The following is a 16,401-nucleotide window of genomic DNA, read 5'->3' as shown; positions in this document are numbered from 1 at the left end:
GATCCTTCAGGCGCTTGCTTACCGAAAGGGTGCTGTCCCTACACGCAGTCGCTAAACGCGACCAAAGACGCGGTCAGTGTTTCTCGGCACTTTCGGATGCACAGTCAGGATACTAAAAGCGATGGTTCCCACAGCAACTATCGCTCATCACTGGTGCACGGAGTATGGTTCCAGGGATGTGAAATGCTGAGCTTTTTTCCTTACATGTGAAGATGAGTCATGCATCGAAATGGAGCTGTGTTCGTATCACTGGAAGGAGCTTAAAGTTCACATGCTTTACAAGTTAAAAATACATTTGTCATTTTACATAACATAATGGCATCTGGAGTTCTAGCAGTTAGGAAAATAATTAAAAGGGCTAATGAGCCCTTTCTCCAAGGAATAAAAAGTAGTTCATCTTAGCAGGATGCAGATCTGCAGTACATCACCATGTGACGTGACACTACAGCTATTCTGCCTCAGGTTTCCCTTCCAGCAGTTCAGCTGCTGGAGGGCCTGGTCTCCTGATTCAGTTCACCTATTCTGGGCTAATCAAATCCCTGAGGAAAACAGCTATTTCCAATCATTTCTGGTTTAGCTGTCAGCCTTCTTAGTCTTTGCATCACCTCCTACTGCAGTTGTCTCAGAGAAATGTATACGTAACTGTGAGCTCCCAGACTGCAAACCTTCCATAACATGGCTCTGCGGTCACCAGCTTGCTCTGATTTTCCTTCCCATGGCTTCTGCCTGTCTTTGCTTTTCTGTTTGTCCTGGATGGTAACTTCCTTCTCTTTGCAACACTCAGTCACTGGGGGTCAAACCCTTCAGAAAACTTCTAAATCTCTCCGGTCTCCTCAGCAGTTTTTAGTTTAAAAACCATACTTGCTCACACCCGTCTGTAGCTCCCATTCCTGGCCCCACTTTGGATCTTTCCATGCAACTGTCACCCAAAAGCCTATAGCTGCCCAAAGGAGGCAGGAGTTACACCGACTAGCACATTGAAGCTGGTAGAAGGCGATTTATGGCTCTATTCTAGGAAATAATAAATGTTGCAAATATTCCAAGCAGATGTCTACTTAAGTGTGTGCTATTTTTTATAGTGTGTCAGAAGTAAGGAATTTCATTAAGAAACTATGACTCTTTCTAACTATTACAAGAATGAGTTTCTAAAAAAATAAGCTGTGCATGAAAAGCAAGGAGGAAAGAAGAGGGAATGAGACAGGATGTGTGAAATTACTTGGTTCTACGTCTTAGTTATGAGCCGTCTCCTGATGAGAAAACTTCAACTGGGCAGATACAAACTACGTTTTTCAAGTTACGGGGTATCTCACTGGATGAAAAGCTTGTTTAGGTTCACTACCCGATGTCGCCTAGATATGCTCTTGGCAAAGGTCATCATTTTACCAGCAGCCAGTAGTAAGTTTAAACAGAAAAACACCTTAAAAACACAGTATGAATAATGGTTAATAAAGCCTTACATCAACCCTCTGCTAATTTCAACCACCATCAAGTCCTAAAAAGCCTTTCTAGCATCGGCCCAAGTATCAGACAACTGCACTCTACACAAGGATGACCCCAAAATAAAAAGCAGCTCCTGAAGCCTCTTTTGGTGCTCGTGGCAGGTGGAGCTCCATTAGCATCCCCTGGAGATGCTGATGGAGAATAGACTGACAGGCCCACTTGCAGTTCCTTGAGTCGGGGGACATTTTTCATTCAAACGGATGTTTTTATTTATTTATTGATGTTTGCTTTTTGAAGTTAAAAAAAAACCCCAAACCCTAAAACAGTACTATTACAGGCTAAGAGCCCACTACAGCAAAAGTTCTTTCATCTTCACAAAAATGCCTAACACTGTAAATTAAACATTAATACTATTTTTACCAGAAGTCCCCAACAGCAACAACAGAAAACAATTTAAATTTCAAAAGAGAATTTGGTAGCTCAGTTATGCTTGCTTAGTTCCCCCCCCCCCCCCCCCCCCCAAAAAAAAACCCAAAATCAACCGGCTTATAGGAGAAACCAGCAAATATTAAGGCCCTGTTCTATCAAGAAGCTTTGGGGCAGCAGCCCCCTTTCTTTAACCAGTTTCTTAACCGGTTTATTTTAGCCAGCACACAGTTTGGATACGTTCTCTGATTTTATCATGTCTTGGATATCACAGATATATGCTTTACAGACAGAGAAGAGAGACAGACAGAACAACTTCTCTTGTTTAAACAGAGAAGGTTAATTCTGGCTATTTTACTGGGTATTTTCACTGCCCCTTTGCTGTGCTGTAGCAATTCAATAACTGGGATCAAAGACATTTCAGACTTTCAAAAGTCTCATTTCCTAATAAAACCAAAATGAAATAACTGAGTTTGCTGTCATCTGGAGAGCTAGGAAAGCTGATGTCATCAAATGTTCTCTGAGGGATGGTGTATCTTGAGGAGTGATGCTTGAAGGGTACAGAGATCTCAGTTTCCTTATATACCAAAGCGATTTGCTTGGGGGTCAGCCCTTTGATAGCAATGTCTCATGGAAATCCCATCAGTTGTGATAAAGAAATTATCAGATGAAAAACAGTGACTTGTTTTTCTGAACCTTTGCTTCCTCTGAGTAACAGCTCTCTATTTTTTTCGGCTGTTATGGAAATCCATGCTCACAGGATGCATTACATAGATGTCACCAAAGAGAAAATCCTCTGTACTGTCAGGTTGAAGTGAGGACACGGCTTTGTCTGGTTGGGCGGCTGCAACAACCTTATTAAATCCCCCAGGAAGTTCTTCAGAAACTGCATCTATCATACTAAAAGAAAGGGCAGCTCTATAGAGTAATATTTTGATATGAAGGAGAACAAAAGCAGCCTCTTGTAGGATCTTTAGTTTAGTCTGTCATGTACACAGTGGTCTGAAACACAAACTATATGCAGGTTTTTTTGCCTGTCTTTTGGCTCTGCTCTGGAGGTGTCTGTCTCAGACTTATCAAAAAGGCATGAAAAAAACCCCCTAAACTCAAAAAGCTCATCAGCAAACAGCTTGGCTTTTTTCTCTCCTGGCTGACACAAACCCAGGTTTATAAAGCTCTTTCATAAGCAATGATCTTTACTGATGCTTTGTTACTAGAACAACTTCTCTTTTAACCTCAACACCCCCTGTCCTTGTGTCTGTGGGATCATAGCATGGTTTCCAGGAGGAATTAGAACTCTGGCTATGAAGCAGCTTCTAGTTAAGGAAAAGGAAGTCTCAAGAACACCACTCTCACCATCTGAACAGCCTGTCCTAGTACCTGACTTCGGACCTCAAGACTAATTCTTCCATGTTAGGACATAGCAGGTGTTTTCCTGTCGAAATACAGACGAGGATAGAAGAGCTGCTTTTATATGCCTAGTCTCAGACACCTTATTAAAAGCGCCTTGTCTTGGTCATTGAGAAGGTTTCGGGAGGCTCCACCCATGTTCCTCCACAGCTTATTCACAGTGAGATACCAGCTGGACACTTCCCTTTCAGCAGACAGGAAAAAAAAAATATACATTTTTTTTCACAGAAGAATCATAAATCAAAAGCATAAAACCCCTTCTAATCTGTCTACAGGAGACAGTGCTTCATTTTATGCTGCAGTGGAGCAGAAGAAATTAATCTCTTTCATTGAAACACCCTGCAACTCATGGGTATGACAGCATTGCCTGGTAGTCCTGGGGTGGCCTTCCAGACCACTCAGGAATACAATTTATGCAGCATTTGAATGAAGCAGCAACACACCCAACAGATGCCACGCTGCCATCACCTTCTAGGTCACCATGTGCCTCAAGCCTTGGGACAACAAATAGACCGAGTTCCTTACAATAACCCAGGGTACTTTTTCACAGCTTGAAATGAAACTCATTCCCTTCTGCACATCCTAGTTCTCATGGAGCCAGCTCAGAAGTCCCTGCGTCCATGGCGCAGCTCACCCACACTCTGGAGACTCCTCCATTGTTACTCACAAGGCTGGGCAATCAAAACCACAACATCAAATGCACCACCTGTTGTTGATTACAGGAATTGGTGCTACTCGAATAACGAGCTGGCCCCTCTAAACAAGGAACAGCTGCTTGTTATTGGTAATGTTGGGTCATTCCATGCAGTTCCTTACACTACAGCTCAGGCTAAGGGCCAGGCAGTAACCAGAGGGGTGACTTACTTTCAGTCTTTCCAGCTATTGGTGAAGGTAAATTCAGTCCCCAGGCACACAGACCCCTCTCAAGAGTTACGATTCTGGATGACACCTTTCATTCGCACCAACTCTACAAGATCACAGGAATGTCCAAATGCTCAGCAGAAGCCGTGTAACACCTGCAGTGGGAAGGGACTCTGGCCGCCGGTTTTCCCAAGCACACATTTAGCAGCAGATGGTGCTGTTGTGTCAGTGAACTTTCCTGAGGGACCTCACTGTTTCTGGATTTTCTTCCCTGACTTTATTGCGAGCTTTAAGCTTTCTTTGATACCTTTCATAACTAAAGTCTAGCACTCAATGATATAACCAGTATTTCTTGCTACTGCTTCTGCAATGTTCTTATTATTCAAGACAGTACTCTGGAAAGCCGTTTATACGAATATAAACTGAGTTCAAACAACTGATTTGAGTGAATGGCAGCACATATTGACTGTGCAGGGCCTGGGACATTGGCACACGGGGCACACTGTGCTGTTTCCCTCTTGGGGCACTGCCCTGTGCCCGAGGAGTGCCAGTGAGCACAACGTCCATGTCGAGTGATGAAGCACTGGGGAGTGCTCCTGACTTCAAACGGATCACTGATTTTTTTGGTAAAACAGCCCAGGCACTAGATTTTTTTTTTTTTTTTTGAGGTGGTCCCCTAAAATAGTTTCCAATGCAAATGCAAGCTCCTTTCATTGATGCGCACACCCATCAGCTACTTCGAGACAATGCTCATCTCCCCGGGTCCTGCAGGACCGAGCAGAGAGGCTCGGGTCCGGTGACTGCGGTTGGAAAACCAGTGCGGGAGAGCGGGACGGGTCCTGGGAGCGGCCGGTGCCCGGCCAGCGCAGAGCCCGCTCCCGCGGGGATGTTTGCTCTGCACAGTTCTGAGCGTGGCTTCCCTGCGGCGGAGATACAAATGGCTGCTCAGCTCCCAGCACAGAACCTGCACAAAAAGCCTCCTCCAGGCGAGGATCACTACATGAAACCCAGTTCTAAGTGGAAAAAAGATGCAGACGGTTCCTCACTGCCGGCTGCAGCGCTCCTGCCGGCACACCAAGCTGGGACCACAGCGTCCCCCCCTGAGGCTGAAGACGAATTAAATACCTTCTGAATGTGCAGGTTCACTGCGGTTTGCCGGAGACAAGAGCTGCTTCCACCTCTGTAGTCTAGATGTGTTCAAATCCATCGCGCTGCTGCACCGCCTACAGAAGGTTTAAAACAACCTCGGATTTAGATGTGAAGGAGCACAGGCACGCAGGTGTCCTCTCGAACCCTGAGCCAGGGCTACAAAGGGGCCTCCGAATGATCGTCTGAATGTTGAGCTTGCTGTGCACAGGAAAGGTGAGGACTGAAATTCCTCTGCCAGCCTCTCGCCTTCCCTGTGAATTCACACACATTCAGAGAAATGCGAGCTGAAGTCTGTAAGGCTCAGAAGCAAACTGGTCAAGGAGCACCTGCAGGCTGACATTTCCACCCCCTTAAGATGGCCCTCAGAGTACTTAGATGGATGGATACTCAGGATACTTAGATGGCCCTCAGCACCTCTCTCCTCGCGTAGCTGGGTATTATTAGCAGCACTTATTACTGCACTGCCCCTGATTCAGGACAGAAAACGGATGGAGGTGTGCAGGAGGCTGAGCAGATGCCAAATGAAACTGCAGGGACTGAAAGGCTGAGTCAGGAGCTGAGCACAGCCTGCCTGCACTCAGGCTCATGTCCATGAGGTTAGAAGGAAACACCCTTCTAATCTCGCCCTTATCAGCATCCTGCCTTCCCCTCTGCTCCCGGCCCCATCCACTTGTTCTGAATGGCACAATGATTACTAATATTTTTAAGTACTCAACCTACTCCAATGGAGGTGGCAGACAGACCACTCTCATTCTCTCTTATCTCTAATAAGCAAAGAGGTGGCAACTCGTGTCAGGAAAAGACAAAAGCAACCAAGCTTTTGTTATAAAGCGTTGAAAATAAAAGGTTCAATAACCCTAAAAGAAACCGAAATATTCCCTCGTGGGTTGCCGAATTTTAACTCGACAGCGTTCTATAAACGCAGGACAAAACAGTGGTGGCGCAGCCTTCTCCAGACTTTGCTGAGCGGATACCCGATTCACAGCAGAATCCCAGGTGACCAAGACAACCCTTTGAAGAAACGTCTGCAGCGTGACAACTACACAGTCGCTGCCCGGAGCAGCAGACCCCGCAGCACACCCCGCTCCCGCTCAGCGCGTTTCGCAGGAAATTGCCCCAGACCCTGCTCGCCGCTCCAGCCCCACGGCCTCGCCCCTCCCCAGCCGGGCGGCACCGCTGCTCAAGCGCCGCGGAGAGGCGCCGCCAGCTCGGGGAGGACGCCGAACCGCCGGGGGACGGGAGGCACAAAATGACACCGCAAAAACTACAAACGCTTAAAAACAAAGGGAAGCAAAACGACACCAAACCGCGCGTCAACGCCAGGGCGCCGGGCGGGAGGCGGTGGGCGCTGCCGGCCCCGCCCCGGGCGGGCCCCGCGCATGCGGCGGCGGCGCCCATTGGCAGCGCCCGGCGCGCCGGCCCCGCGTTCCTGGAAAGTTCTTGGAAATGGATCAAAGGCGTTTCCACGAACACGCGCGGTGGCGGCCCCGCACGGCTCCCCTCCCCTCCCCTCCTCTCCCTCCCCTGCCCGCCCGCCCGCCCGCCGGGAGGGCTTCGCTCCCCTCCCTCCCCCGGCCATGGCAGCATGGACGCGGCCGTGCTGGACCAGCTATTTATACCTTCTCTTTTTTTATTTTTCCTCCTCCCCTCCCCTCGTGGCTGATATAGGAAGAGTGATGCGAACACAATACGATTCCAGGAATCCCTCACTTCCTGGAACAGATTAAAAGGGACACACAAAAGATTACTAAGGAGGTTTGCCTTTTTTTTTTTTTTCCCCCCCCCCCCCCCCTTCCACGGAGCTTCATTTCTCCGGAGCCAGCGCTGAGACAGGTCGCTGCTCCCGCTCTTCCCTCAGCACTCGGGGAGATCTTATTTATTGGTACCTATTTATTACTATTTCAGAGTGCTCTGAAAGAAGATCAGTTCCTCTTTAAAGATATGTAATTTCCTTTTTCTCTTTTTTTTTTTTTAAAAAACTTTGTTTTTGCTGCTGTTTTCTGGAAAGCAGAACAAGAACACGTTATTTTTTCTAAAGGACCGAGAGCCCACGTATTTTCTTGGCCAAAGTTGCTGAAGTCTTTGTCGGACAGTTCGTCTTCTGCTTGGCTTTTCCTTTCTCTGAAACAACCTGCAGAAGGGGTTTGCTGGGACTCGCCAGCCTTCTCTCACCCTGAACCCCAACTAGAGGTTGAACTCGCTGCTTCGGGGAAGAAGAGAAGGAAAGAAGAGGAGAAATCATTTCCCATCTTCTTGAAGACTTAATGCTTTTCCCTTGGTCCGGGAGTGACATGATCCTCTGTGTTCAGGGGTAAGATACTTTGCAGCCTTCTGTGAAAAGCTGTGCTTTGATAATTGTAATTAGGAAGGTTCTCTGGGACAGTTTTTCAGCTCGTGTGTGTTGCCATGTGTGACTGTAATGGAATGGGAATGACGGTGACCGGCTCAGTGCTGAGTTCTGTCCGTCTGTCCTGTGTGTCTGTGTTTTAGATTCCAAGGCCAAAATCATGGGACCAGAAAGAATTCCTGATTTCCGGGTTTTCTACTGCTGAAAAACTACCCGGTATTCAGTCTTTGGGAGAGTAAAAATAACTTGGTGTTGTTCAGTGTGGTGGATGCGGCACTCCAATCCAACACCGTAGGTGCTCCCTAGAGTCCTCTTGGAATCAAACTGCTTGCTGGAGTTAAAAAAACCCCCAACTTCCCTGGAATTTAGGTGCTTTGGTCTAAGGAGATATTTATGCTAAATTAATGTTAATTTCATGTAAGTTTAAGCGTATGTACATATACACAGCTTTCTGTAGAGTGAGAGCCACAGGGGGCACACGGATAGTTCCACACCTGCCTTCAGGAGAACAGGTGACATCCAAGTGCCTTCTCTGATATCAGTACTGATGTGTTGGCACTTCCATGGTCCTGTGACCAGCTCCGTTCATCAGATGAGGAACACCTGGTGTGCAGGAATCCCCTGATATTTTTCACACATGCTGCATACTTGGAAATTGTGAGCATTTGTTTCAGTCTGAGCCATCATGTCAGATTTTCCTATCACTGGTGTACGGTGGATTTTCCTCAGAGTAAAACCTTCCTTGTCTGCTTGCAATGACCGAAGCACAGGGATTTTTCTGCCATTCCCCCCCCCAAAAATCTGTTCCACAGACAAGGAGAGCTCGTGCTTACCACTAATTTCCTACTATGCAAGGGGGTTTGTTTTCATTCTAATTTTCAGTCTGCAGCTGCAATTCCTATAGCCATGGCAGAGTGAATTTAGTTTGCAGCTTGGCCTTTGGGAAACCCTTATCTGAAGCTTTTCTCCAGGGTCAACATACCAGAGCTACTGCTTCCCTTACCCACCGAGAACTTATTACGGAGCCAGATGTGTAGATGTTTTTCTTCTAATGTCTATTTTGAAGACCGTTTATTGCTCCATTTTAATTATCCTCTAGGATTTCATATATCCTGGACTCCATACTCAGTCCTATTCAGACCAAGCTCCCACGGGGGTGTTGGGATGTGGCTGACGGAAGGGAGAGCAGCTCCACACTTTTTCTTGTAGTGTTTATACTGTGTTACAAAGTTTAGCTTATCAGCACAGTAACTACAAAGCCAACACTAAATGGGATCAGACATATCTGATTCTCCTGAACTTCCTTGCCTGTTCCAGGGCTTTCTGAAACACTAATTGCCAAAGCACAGGGAAGTTCCTGTGCTGTCTCTCTCCCAGCTAGACATGCCAGATTTCACATGGTTGTTTGCTTCCTCCTCACAGCTGCTGTACGAACACTTAGCTCTATTCAGTCCTGATCCTTCACGTCTTTTCTCTGCTTTCTCTCTTAGAAGCACTATTTGCAAATCTTTTGCCCCACCAAAGAGCTGACTTTTGCATGCCAGCAAACCTTTTTCAACATGTCCTCATCCCCGCAAACTCTTCTTGACCCTCTTGCAAATGTTCTTCCTTACTTGCTGATCCCTCTGCTCTCCCGTTCCTGTGCTTGGAGCTGCTCTTTTTGCTCTCGGCAGCAGCTCTTCTTCCTTCAGCCTATGTACAGAGTTGTTTAGGACACCAGCACTTCCCAGTCTGTCAAAGTTTCTAATCCTTCTCCTCTCTTCCACCATGCTCCTTTGAGCCTACAGCCACACTGGGAGGTTTTGTAGGGGCATAAGGCTGGTGTGTAGAAGGCAAATAGGAAAGGTGTGAGCCTGGCCCTTCTCTGGCTGCAGTGGAAGGATCCCCACAGTGCCTGCACAGAGTCTGGGCTCCTCCAGCCTCACCTGGCACGAAGTGTAAGGCAGCAGAGCACGAGTACAGTGGGAAAACTCGTCTCAAGCACATGGGCTCTGCAAAAGAAACCTATTGAAAAATTCACACAGCTGATGTGGCTTTTGGAGGACCAAACTGTGAACTGGTACAGCCCTTGAAAGTAACGACTTTCCTCCCGATTCATGGCAGACATTTCCCTGTGTAGCTTTGCTATCTGTCCCTTCCTTCGCTGCCTCTCAGCCAATTCCTAATTTCCTCTCGGAAGCTGGTATATAAAAAGAAAAAAAGTTCCATGCTATGAAAAGCTTTCTTTATGTTCCAAACCTTCCCAGAAGCGTAGGCCAGAAAAATTGTCCCAGAGAAAATAAGTTCAGAGAGATTTGGCTCTTGGACTGCAGTATTTGAGTTCCGGGGAGTGAATGGTGCACGACTGATTTTCCTTAGTATCAGTCACAGTCATTTTCAGCTCAGGAAACAGCTGGTATGAGAGACACTGCTCTGCCAGCAGGCCTGGGACACCCTCTTTGCACAGCACCAGTTGGTAATTAGCTTCAGCACAGGCAAGGATCAGAATCACAGAACATTCGGAGTTGAAAAGGACCCACAAGGATGATCGAGTGCAACTCTGAATGACATGTATGGGGATCCAATCCACGACCCTGGTGTTATTTGCACCATGCTCCAAGCAGCTGAGCTGGTTTATGGTCCTCCTTGTGCAAAAAGGGGGGTAATGGAGAATTTGGAATCTCCATTCCCCAAGGAGACAGGTAGCTAGGCATTTGTGAAGACCGTGACATTAAGAGGGAGACATCCAAATATCTTGAAAAATGTAGCCTCAACACCTATAAATGTATCTCCAGGAGGATTTAAAAGATAATTCAGAGCTTTCCCAACAACGATCTCCAGGTATAAAAATCTGTACAAAAGCCAGAGGTACAAAAGCCCCTGAAAATGCAGGTCCTGTGACCAAGGGTGACCAAGGGCCAGCAATCACTTTTATTCAGGCTGGCTTCCTACCCATTAACAGAAGTTAAGAAACATATGTTAGATACCATGAAAGCCAAGCAGGTATCCTTCTTCTGAAATGTGATTTGACACATGGAAAAAGAAAGAATGTTCTTTCCTAAATACCAAGAGAATAGCAGGGGGGTTGCTATGTATTGCAAGGGTAAGAAGTATCTCTCTGTAGATTTAAATTTACCAGTGGTTTCACAAAACCTTAACAAACCATGGAGGTTTGGAGCTGGAAATGCAGAGATATGGAACTGATCATGGTTCTTACAAGGTGTGAAGGTGCCTCCAGGTTCTCTCTAATCTACTTTCCTCCCACATCTCTTTCCCTTGTTCTCTGTCCCATACTCGAGTCTGAGCAGTTTGAGGTGGTGGGGCGCAGCTATGATCAGGTGCAGATCTGTTTACAGCACATTTATTTATGTACCTGAAGTGGTCCTGTTTGCACGGGGAAGGAGGAAGATCCGAAGGGAAGCACTTAGGGCTTTGAGTCTTCTTCTGCTTCTCTTCAGTGATGTGGGGAGGTGGCTGCACCAGTGGTGCTGTGGCAGTGTCACACTGAGGACTGAGTGTATTTCTCTCAGCCATCTTTTCTTTGAAGTGTCTGAAAAACATCTCAAGTGTGTTGGGTCACGCAGCAGGACAGGGGACACAGAGGCACCCACACTGGGACAGAAACTAATTTTTGCTCAGGAGCTTGCCTGGGAATGAAGACTTTCCTGGCCTCTGACATCCATCCTCCCCCTGGAGCTCTGCTTTCCTTTAGGAACCCTGTGCTGCTGAGGAGGAGCCCGATGACCCATGAGAGCTCCAGGCTCTGTGAGAATGCATTTAGATGCTGAATAGCTACACCACTTCAGGCCACAGGGGAATACATGTTCTAGCACCCTGGCCATGGCAGAGCCTCCTCCTGCAGTCCTGCAGGGATTTCAGCCGCACTGGCTCCTCCGCCGAGCTGCTGAATGGTGGCGTGGGTGTAGTGCACAGGCGTGGCTAAAACAAGAATTCCCATTGTTCTCCTACGTGATCAGCTCACTCTGAATTCTGAGAGATTCATTTAGGACCAGGTCATCCTTGAGCAGAAAGTGGGTAGGACAAAACCCAAGATATTCCCAATTCTGCTTCTAATTATGTTGCAGTAAATGACAATCCCACTGGCAGAAACAGAAATGCTCCAACACTGTAATCATGTAAATGAAGCTGTAATGCTGTTATAAGTCCTACTGCCCCTGAAACTATGTATTAAAAGGCAACATCTAAAAATATCAGGTTCATATAATCTTAAATGGCAAGACTGACTACCTTCTACATGGCCAAAGAGGTAAACTTTGGGCTCATCTCTAGCTGTGTTCCTTCCTCCTCCCTTGCCTCTCTCGGAAACAATGATGCTGAGATGTGTTTGTAAACATAACAGGTTGTAGTACAATGTAGCATGCACTGAATAGACCCTGAACCCATCTCAAGGCAAGGAGAAATAGCAGAGTGTGGCTTTCATTTCAGACCTCATCCTTTGCTGGCAGAGGAAAAGATCAGGAGACTGTCGCTCAGGGGCATTGAGGAATTGTCAGAGCCCATCATGCAGCCTCTCCCAGTTACGGCCTTCCAGGAAGAGTCTGTGCCTGCCCTTGCACCTCCAGTTCCAGACAGCAACCCACCTCCGACACGGGACCCTGAAGAAGACCTTCTCTGCATTGCAAAAACCTTCTCCTACCTGCGAGAATCTGGTAAGGCTCAACTGCGAGGTCACCGGGTCAGAAGGGCGCAGAGACCCAACTCCACAATCTGAGCACCAGGAAGAATCTCCTGATCCCACTTCAGACCAGCAACCTGGTTCTGTCACAGCCGTGGCCGGCTCTTGTGCATACAGCAAGTGTATCTGCAGTATGGGCAAACTTATACCATGAACTAATTCATTGCTTTATCTTTTGTAACTGAATTGGGAGAAGGAATTGCAAAAAGCAAATTGCCTTTTCTCTGTAAACTGCAACTGCTGCAGCAGCCGCCAGCCTCATCCCGAGCCCCAGCACAGCAATGGCAGGCATAGGCAGGAAACCCTTAGAACTTGAATTTATGAAGGTCTTGCCAACTCTGGCTCTGGTTGCTTCCCAGGCCCTGAACGTGGTTGTCTTCAAGGCTTCCCCAAATACACTGCCAGTCCTATAACATGTTCTTTCCCTAACAAATTCTTCCTCGAACTTTTTTCCAGGTTGGTACTGGGGTTCCATCACCGCCAGCGAGGCCAAGCAGCATCTGCAAAAGATGCCCGAGGGCACCTTCCTGGTGCGGGACAGCACCCACCCCAGCTACCTGTTCACACTGTCCGTCAAGACCAACCGAGGGCCCACCAACGTGCGCATCGAGTACACCGACAGCAAGTTCCGCCTGGACTCCAACTACCTGTCCAAACCTCGCATCCTGGCCTTCCCAGACGTGGTCAGCCTTATCCAGCACTATCTCATGTCCTGCACAACGGAAAGCAAGACCGAGGCGCCTTACCCACCTCCGTCTCCTCTACCTCCCCTGCAGAAAGAGCTGGCGGCGGCCGCGGTGCACCTGAAGCTGATCCGGCCGCTGGGCCGCAAGGACAGCATTCCCAGCCTGCAGCACCTGTGCCGCCTGCGCATCAACAAGTGCACGGCCCACGTGGAGCAGCTGCCGCTCCCCCGGCGGATGGAGGAATACCTGAAGCAGTATCCTTTCCAGCTCTGAGAACGGCCCTTCTCTCTCAGGCACCAACAACAGGGACACAACCACCAGAACTTTGTGTCTCCATCCCACTGAAGGTGGGCACAGCCAAGACCTGATGATCAGCAGAGACTGCATCCATCTTTCCTCTCCCCTTCTCTTCACATCCATTCCAGCCCCAGGGAGGAGTGGGTTGTTCCAGTGAGGAACGGGGCACCAGCTGAGCTCTGACCCTCGGGCCGTGCCGGCAGTGGCTGTGAGAAGCTCTGTGGGCATGGCCACACTACTTGAATATCAGAGTTGCCGTGACACCGGATGTGTTAACGTTGTTATTTTTGCTATTTATTTCCATGGCAGTTTCTCTCCTCATGGTATTTTTAAAGCACCTTTTACTTTATTGGTTTTTTTGTTTCTTTTGTGGAATTAGAGATAGCAAAAAGGCTCCCAGCTACCTGGCAGCCGAAGCTCTGTGGGAATTTGGATTTGGATTCACATCCAAACAGCTTCTGTTTGAGCCTGTCCCTGTGACAGGTTATAGGAATCCACATCCAAGCTCTCCTAGGCTTCTGGGGTATGTGAGACTCAGATGACTGTATCCAGACCCACCTCTACAGAGGTAAAGACTATTTGTTTTTTCTTCCTACAGAGGGTATCACAACCCCAGAGCACAGTGGGAATTCCCAGAGATGTGTGCTGCATCACATGTGGACAGGAGACTTCTCTGAGGAAGCTCTTCTTTGAGAGCTCTAAGCAGAGATCTGGATAGTGAGGTTGGGCCAGGGAGCATTCATCCCATTTTTTTTCATCTTCTCCATCTCCAAAGGAAGTTTGTGACAAAACATTTCAAAACAAGTAATTAGAAACCAAATTTTCTCATATGCAGCCAGAAGGATTTCATTTCAGAGCACCCTGTGTTTGGCTTGTGTTTTCAAAGTGCTGTTCCCTGAGACACAGGGCAAGACCAGGGTCTCCTTGAGCAGGGGCTCAGAGACAGCTCTGCTGGGCTGCACCAGTGACACGCACAGCTTCAGGATACACATTAATTTATTTATTTATTTCTGGGGTACCACTTCGAGGCACCTCAGCCCGCAGAGCTGTCCTTGCTCCCTGCTCCCACCAGGCCAGGCTGCTGCAGGCTCTGCTCCTGCCAGCATTAGTCACCGAGTACGCAGCTTCCGCCAGCTCCGGGCTGGAGCACACACTGCAAACCACAATCCAACATTTCTGTTTGCCAAGGTCCAGACCTCTCCTCCCCCCCGCCAGCTCTGACTTGCATGTTTGTTATCCATAGTTAGGCTTTTGGCTCTGGGTTTCATTCTCACACCCCATCCCTTTACCCCCCTGCAGATGAGGCACAATGGCTCTTCCCCTGCTCTTTTACACACAGGAGGGACAGACAGCAGACAGGATCTGCCCCAAACCAGCACAAACAAATTGCCCCTTCCTGTTCATTTGCTGAATCCCATCATCTTCCCAGCCTTGGTATCGATGAGAGTAGAGGAGGGAACAGACAGGTCTACAGAAATTATCATTTGGCTTATTTTGCCCCTAGGACCCCTTGACTTGTTCTAGCATGAACGAATGTTAAGGATTCCTTGTTCATCCCTCCCTGGGACTCTCTCTAAGGCTCTGTAAATCAGAATGGACAAACCCCCAGCTACAGCTGAGTGTTGGAAGAGAAGACAGAAAAAGATGGGATGGTGACCCAGGAGACAAGCTCAAAAAAATGGGTGAGATTTTTTTCCACCCTATCTTAAAGCTGCCGAAAGGGACAAGATGGCCTGATGTGCTTAGTCAGTGTCTTTTTTTTTTTTTTTTTTTCTCTCCACATTTATACAAGTTTGTGCTGTTACAAGCTTTGTTTTTGATACTTTGATGATTGACAGTGTGCATGTGTGATGTCAGGTTTGCTTTTTGGTATATCCTTCCCCCTTGCCCTCTATGGCAGCAACCATGGGAAGGTACTGAATGAGAATGAAAATGTAGAAGGCAAAAAGCAAAACTTTTCTTTTTTTAAATAATATAAATGATAAACCACTGAAAAGGCTTCCTTTTATCCAAACACCTCTATCTGCCTGAGGACACTGGGAACAAGAAACCATGGCTCTCCAAGGAGCAGCAGTGGTATCAGGAAGCCCACACAGCTCAGCCACAGGCCTGGTAACTACAGCTTGAGAAAAATCAGTTGGAGAAGTGTACAGCAGGAAAGGACAGGTTGTTCAGCTCTCTGAAACTTGCTTCCTACTTGATCTGTTCTCTGTTGGGGGTGGTGGGGAGGTCAAGCTGTGGGTTTGACGCACTGCCCCCTGAGAGCCCAGGAGCTCCTGGTTGACCCCAAACTGAAGGCTGTGAGCTCCCATGGGCAGGGACCAGCTCTGTTCTGTGTTAGTTCTGCATTTAGCACAGTAGGGATCTCTAGGTGCTACTGCAATACAACAAATAAACAATACAGTTACTCCAAAAAATCCGTTTCTTCTATCTTGAGACAGTTTGTTAAAAATCATTTGACTCTGGATTTTAAATAAACATTTTAAATACATGTTAAAGTCACTCAATGTAGAAGTCTTTGGTAAAATCCAAAAGGATGAATTCATTTTCTGTTTAGAGAAATCCTCCCCAAGAACACAGGGCAAACTCTCGTCCATTTTTTTTTTCAAACAAGACAAAAAGCTTTTTAACAAAAAAAAAAGGGCCCTTCAGATATTGGGAGAATAAACATCAAAATCTTCAGTGTAGGCCTGGTTCCTACTGCACACAGAAGAGCAGCAGCAGATCCCAAGTTAATAAGGACGGAAGGAACATTTTTTAATGACACGGAAGAACACAGGAATGATTCTTGTATTGTTTGTGTGTGCCACAGAAAAGCAATACAATGCAGAGGAAAGAAGACAGAACATAAATGGGCAGATGATGCTTTGGGTGGGAGATCCAGGGCAGATCCATTTCCCTTTTCTGGGGCCATTGGGCTGCAGCAGTGTCCCTGTACCCGTGGTCTGGCCCTGCAGCCTTTCCCCTCACATCATCTGAGACACCAGACAGCAGACGGGGAAACCACGGGGATGTGGATCTGCCCCGTAATGTCCCAGGGAGACAGAGGACACCCCATCTGTCCAGCTTCTGAAACACACGGAGCGAACACACTGAGCTAACACCGCTAG

General features: G+C 47.5%; 1 protein-coding gene across 1 annotated transcript; it reads left to right on the top strand.

Annotated features, from left to right (window-relative positions):
• The first annotated feature begins 6,953 nt into the window (after positions 1-6,953).
• CISH (cytokine inducible SH2 containing protein) lies at positions 6,954-15,746 on the top strand. The gene is made up of 4 exons (XM_066195823.1): positions 6,954-7,041; positions 7,298-7,597; positions 12,059-12,282; positions 12,765-15,746. The coding sequence occupies exons 2-4, from the start codon at positions 7,551-7,553 to the stop codon at positions 13,265-13,267; spliced, it is 774 nt and encodes a 257-aa protein (XP_066051920.1). The 5' UTR covers positions 6,954-7,041; positions 7,298-7,550; the 3' UTR covers positions 13,268-15,746.
• The last annotated feature ends 655 nt before the right edge of the window (positions 15,747-16,401 follow it).

This window comes from Chamaea fasciata, unplaced genomic scaffold (assembly GCF_029207755.1).
Source record: "Chamaea fasciata isolate MVZ Bird 193981 ecotype frontalis unplaced genomic scaffold, bChaFas1.0.hap1 SCAF_13, whole genome shotgun sequence".
In the NCBI taxonomy this organism is placed as follows: Eukaryota; Metazoa; Chordata; class Aves; order Passeriformes; family Sylviidae; genus Chamaea; species Chamaea fasciata.
This window is presented reverse-complemented; position numbering and strand designations above follow the sequence as displayed.

What these genes read in the sequence shown, in the direction of transcription:
- CISH (XM_066195823.1), top strand. Translation starts at nt 7,551, where the DNA reads ATGCTTTTCCCTTGGTCCGGGAGTGACATGATCCTCTGTGTTCAGGG. An exon ending in ATGATCCTCTGTGTTCAGGG is followed by an intron (nt 7,598 to 12,058) that starts GTAAGATACTTT and finishes CTTTCATTTCAG; the next exon opens with ACCTCATCCTTTGCTGGCAG. An exon ending in CTCCTACCTGCGAGAATCTG is followed by an intron (nt 12,283 to 12,764) that starts GTAAGGCTCAAC and finishes ACTTTTTTCCAG; the next exon opens with GTTGGTACTGGGGTTCCATC.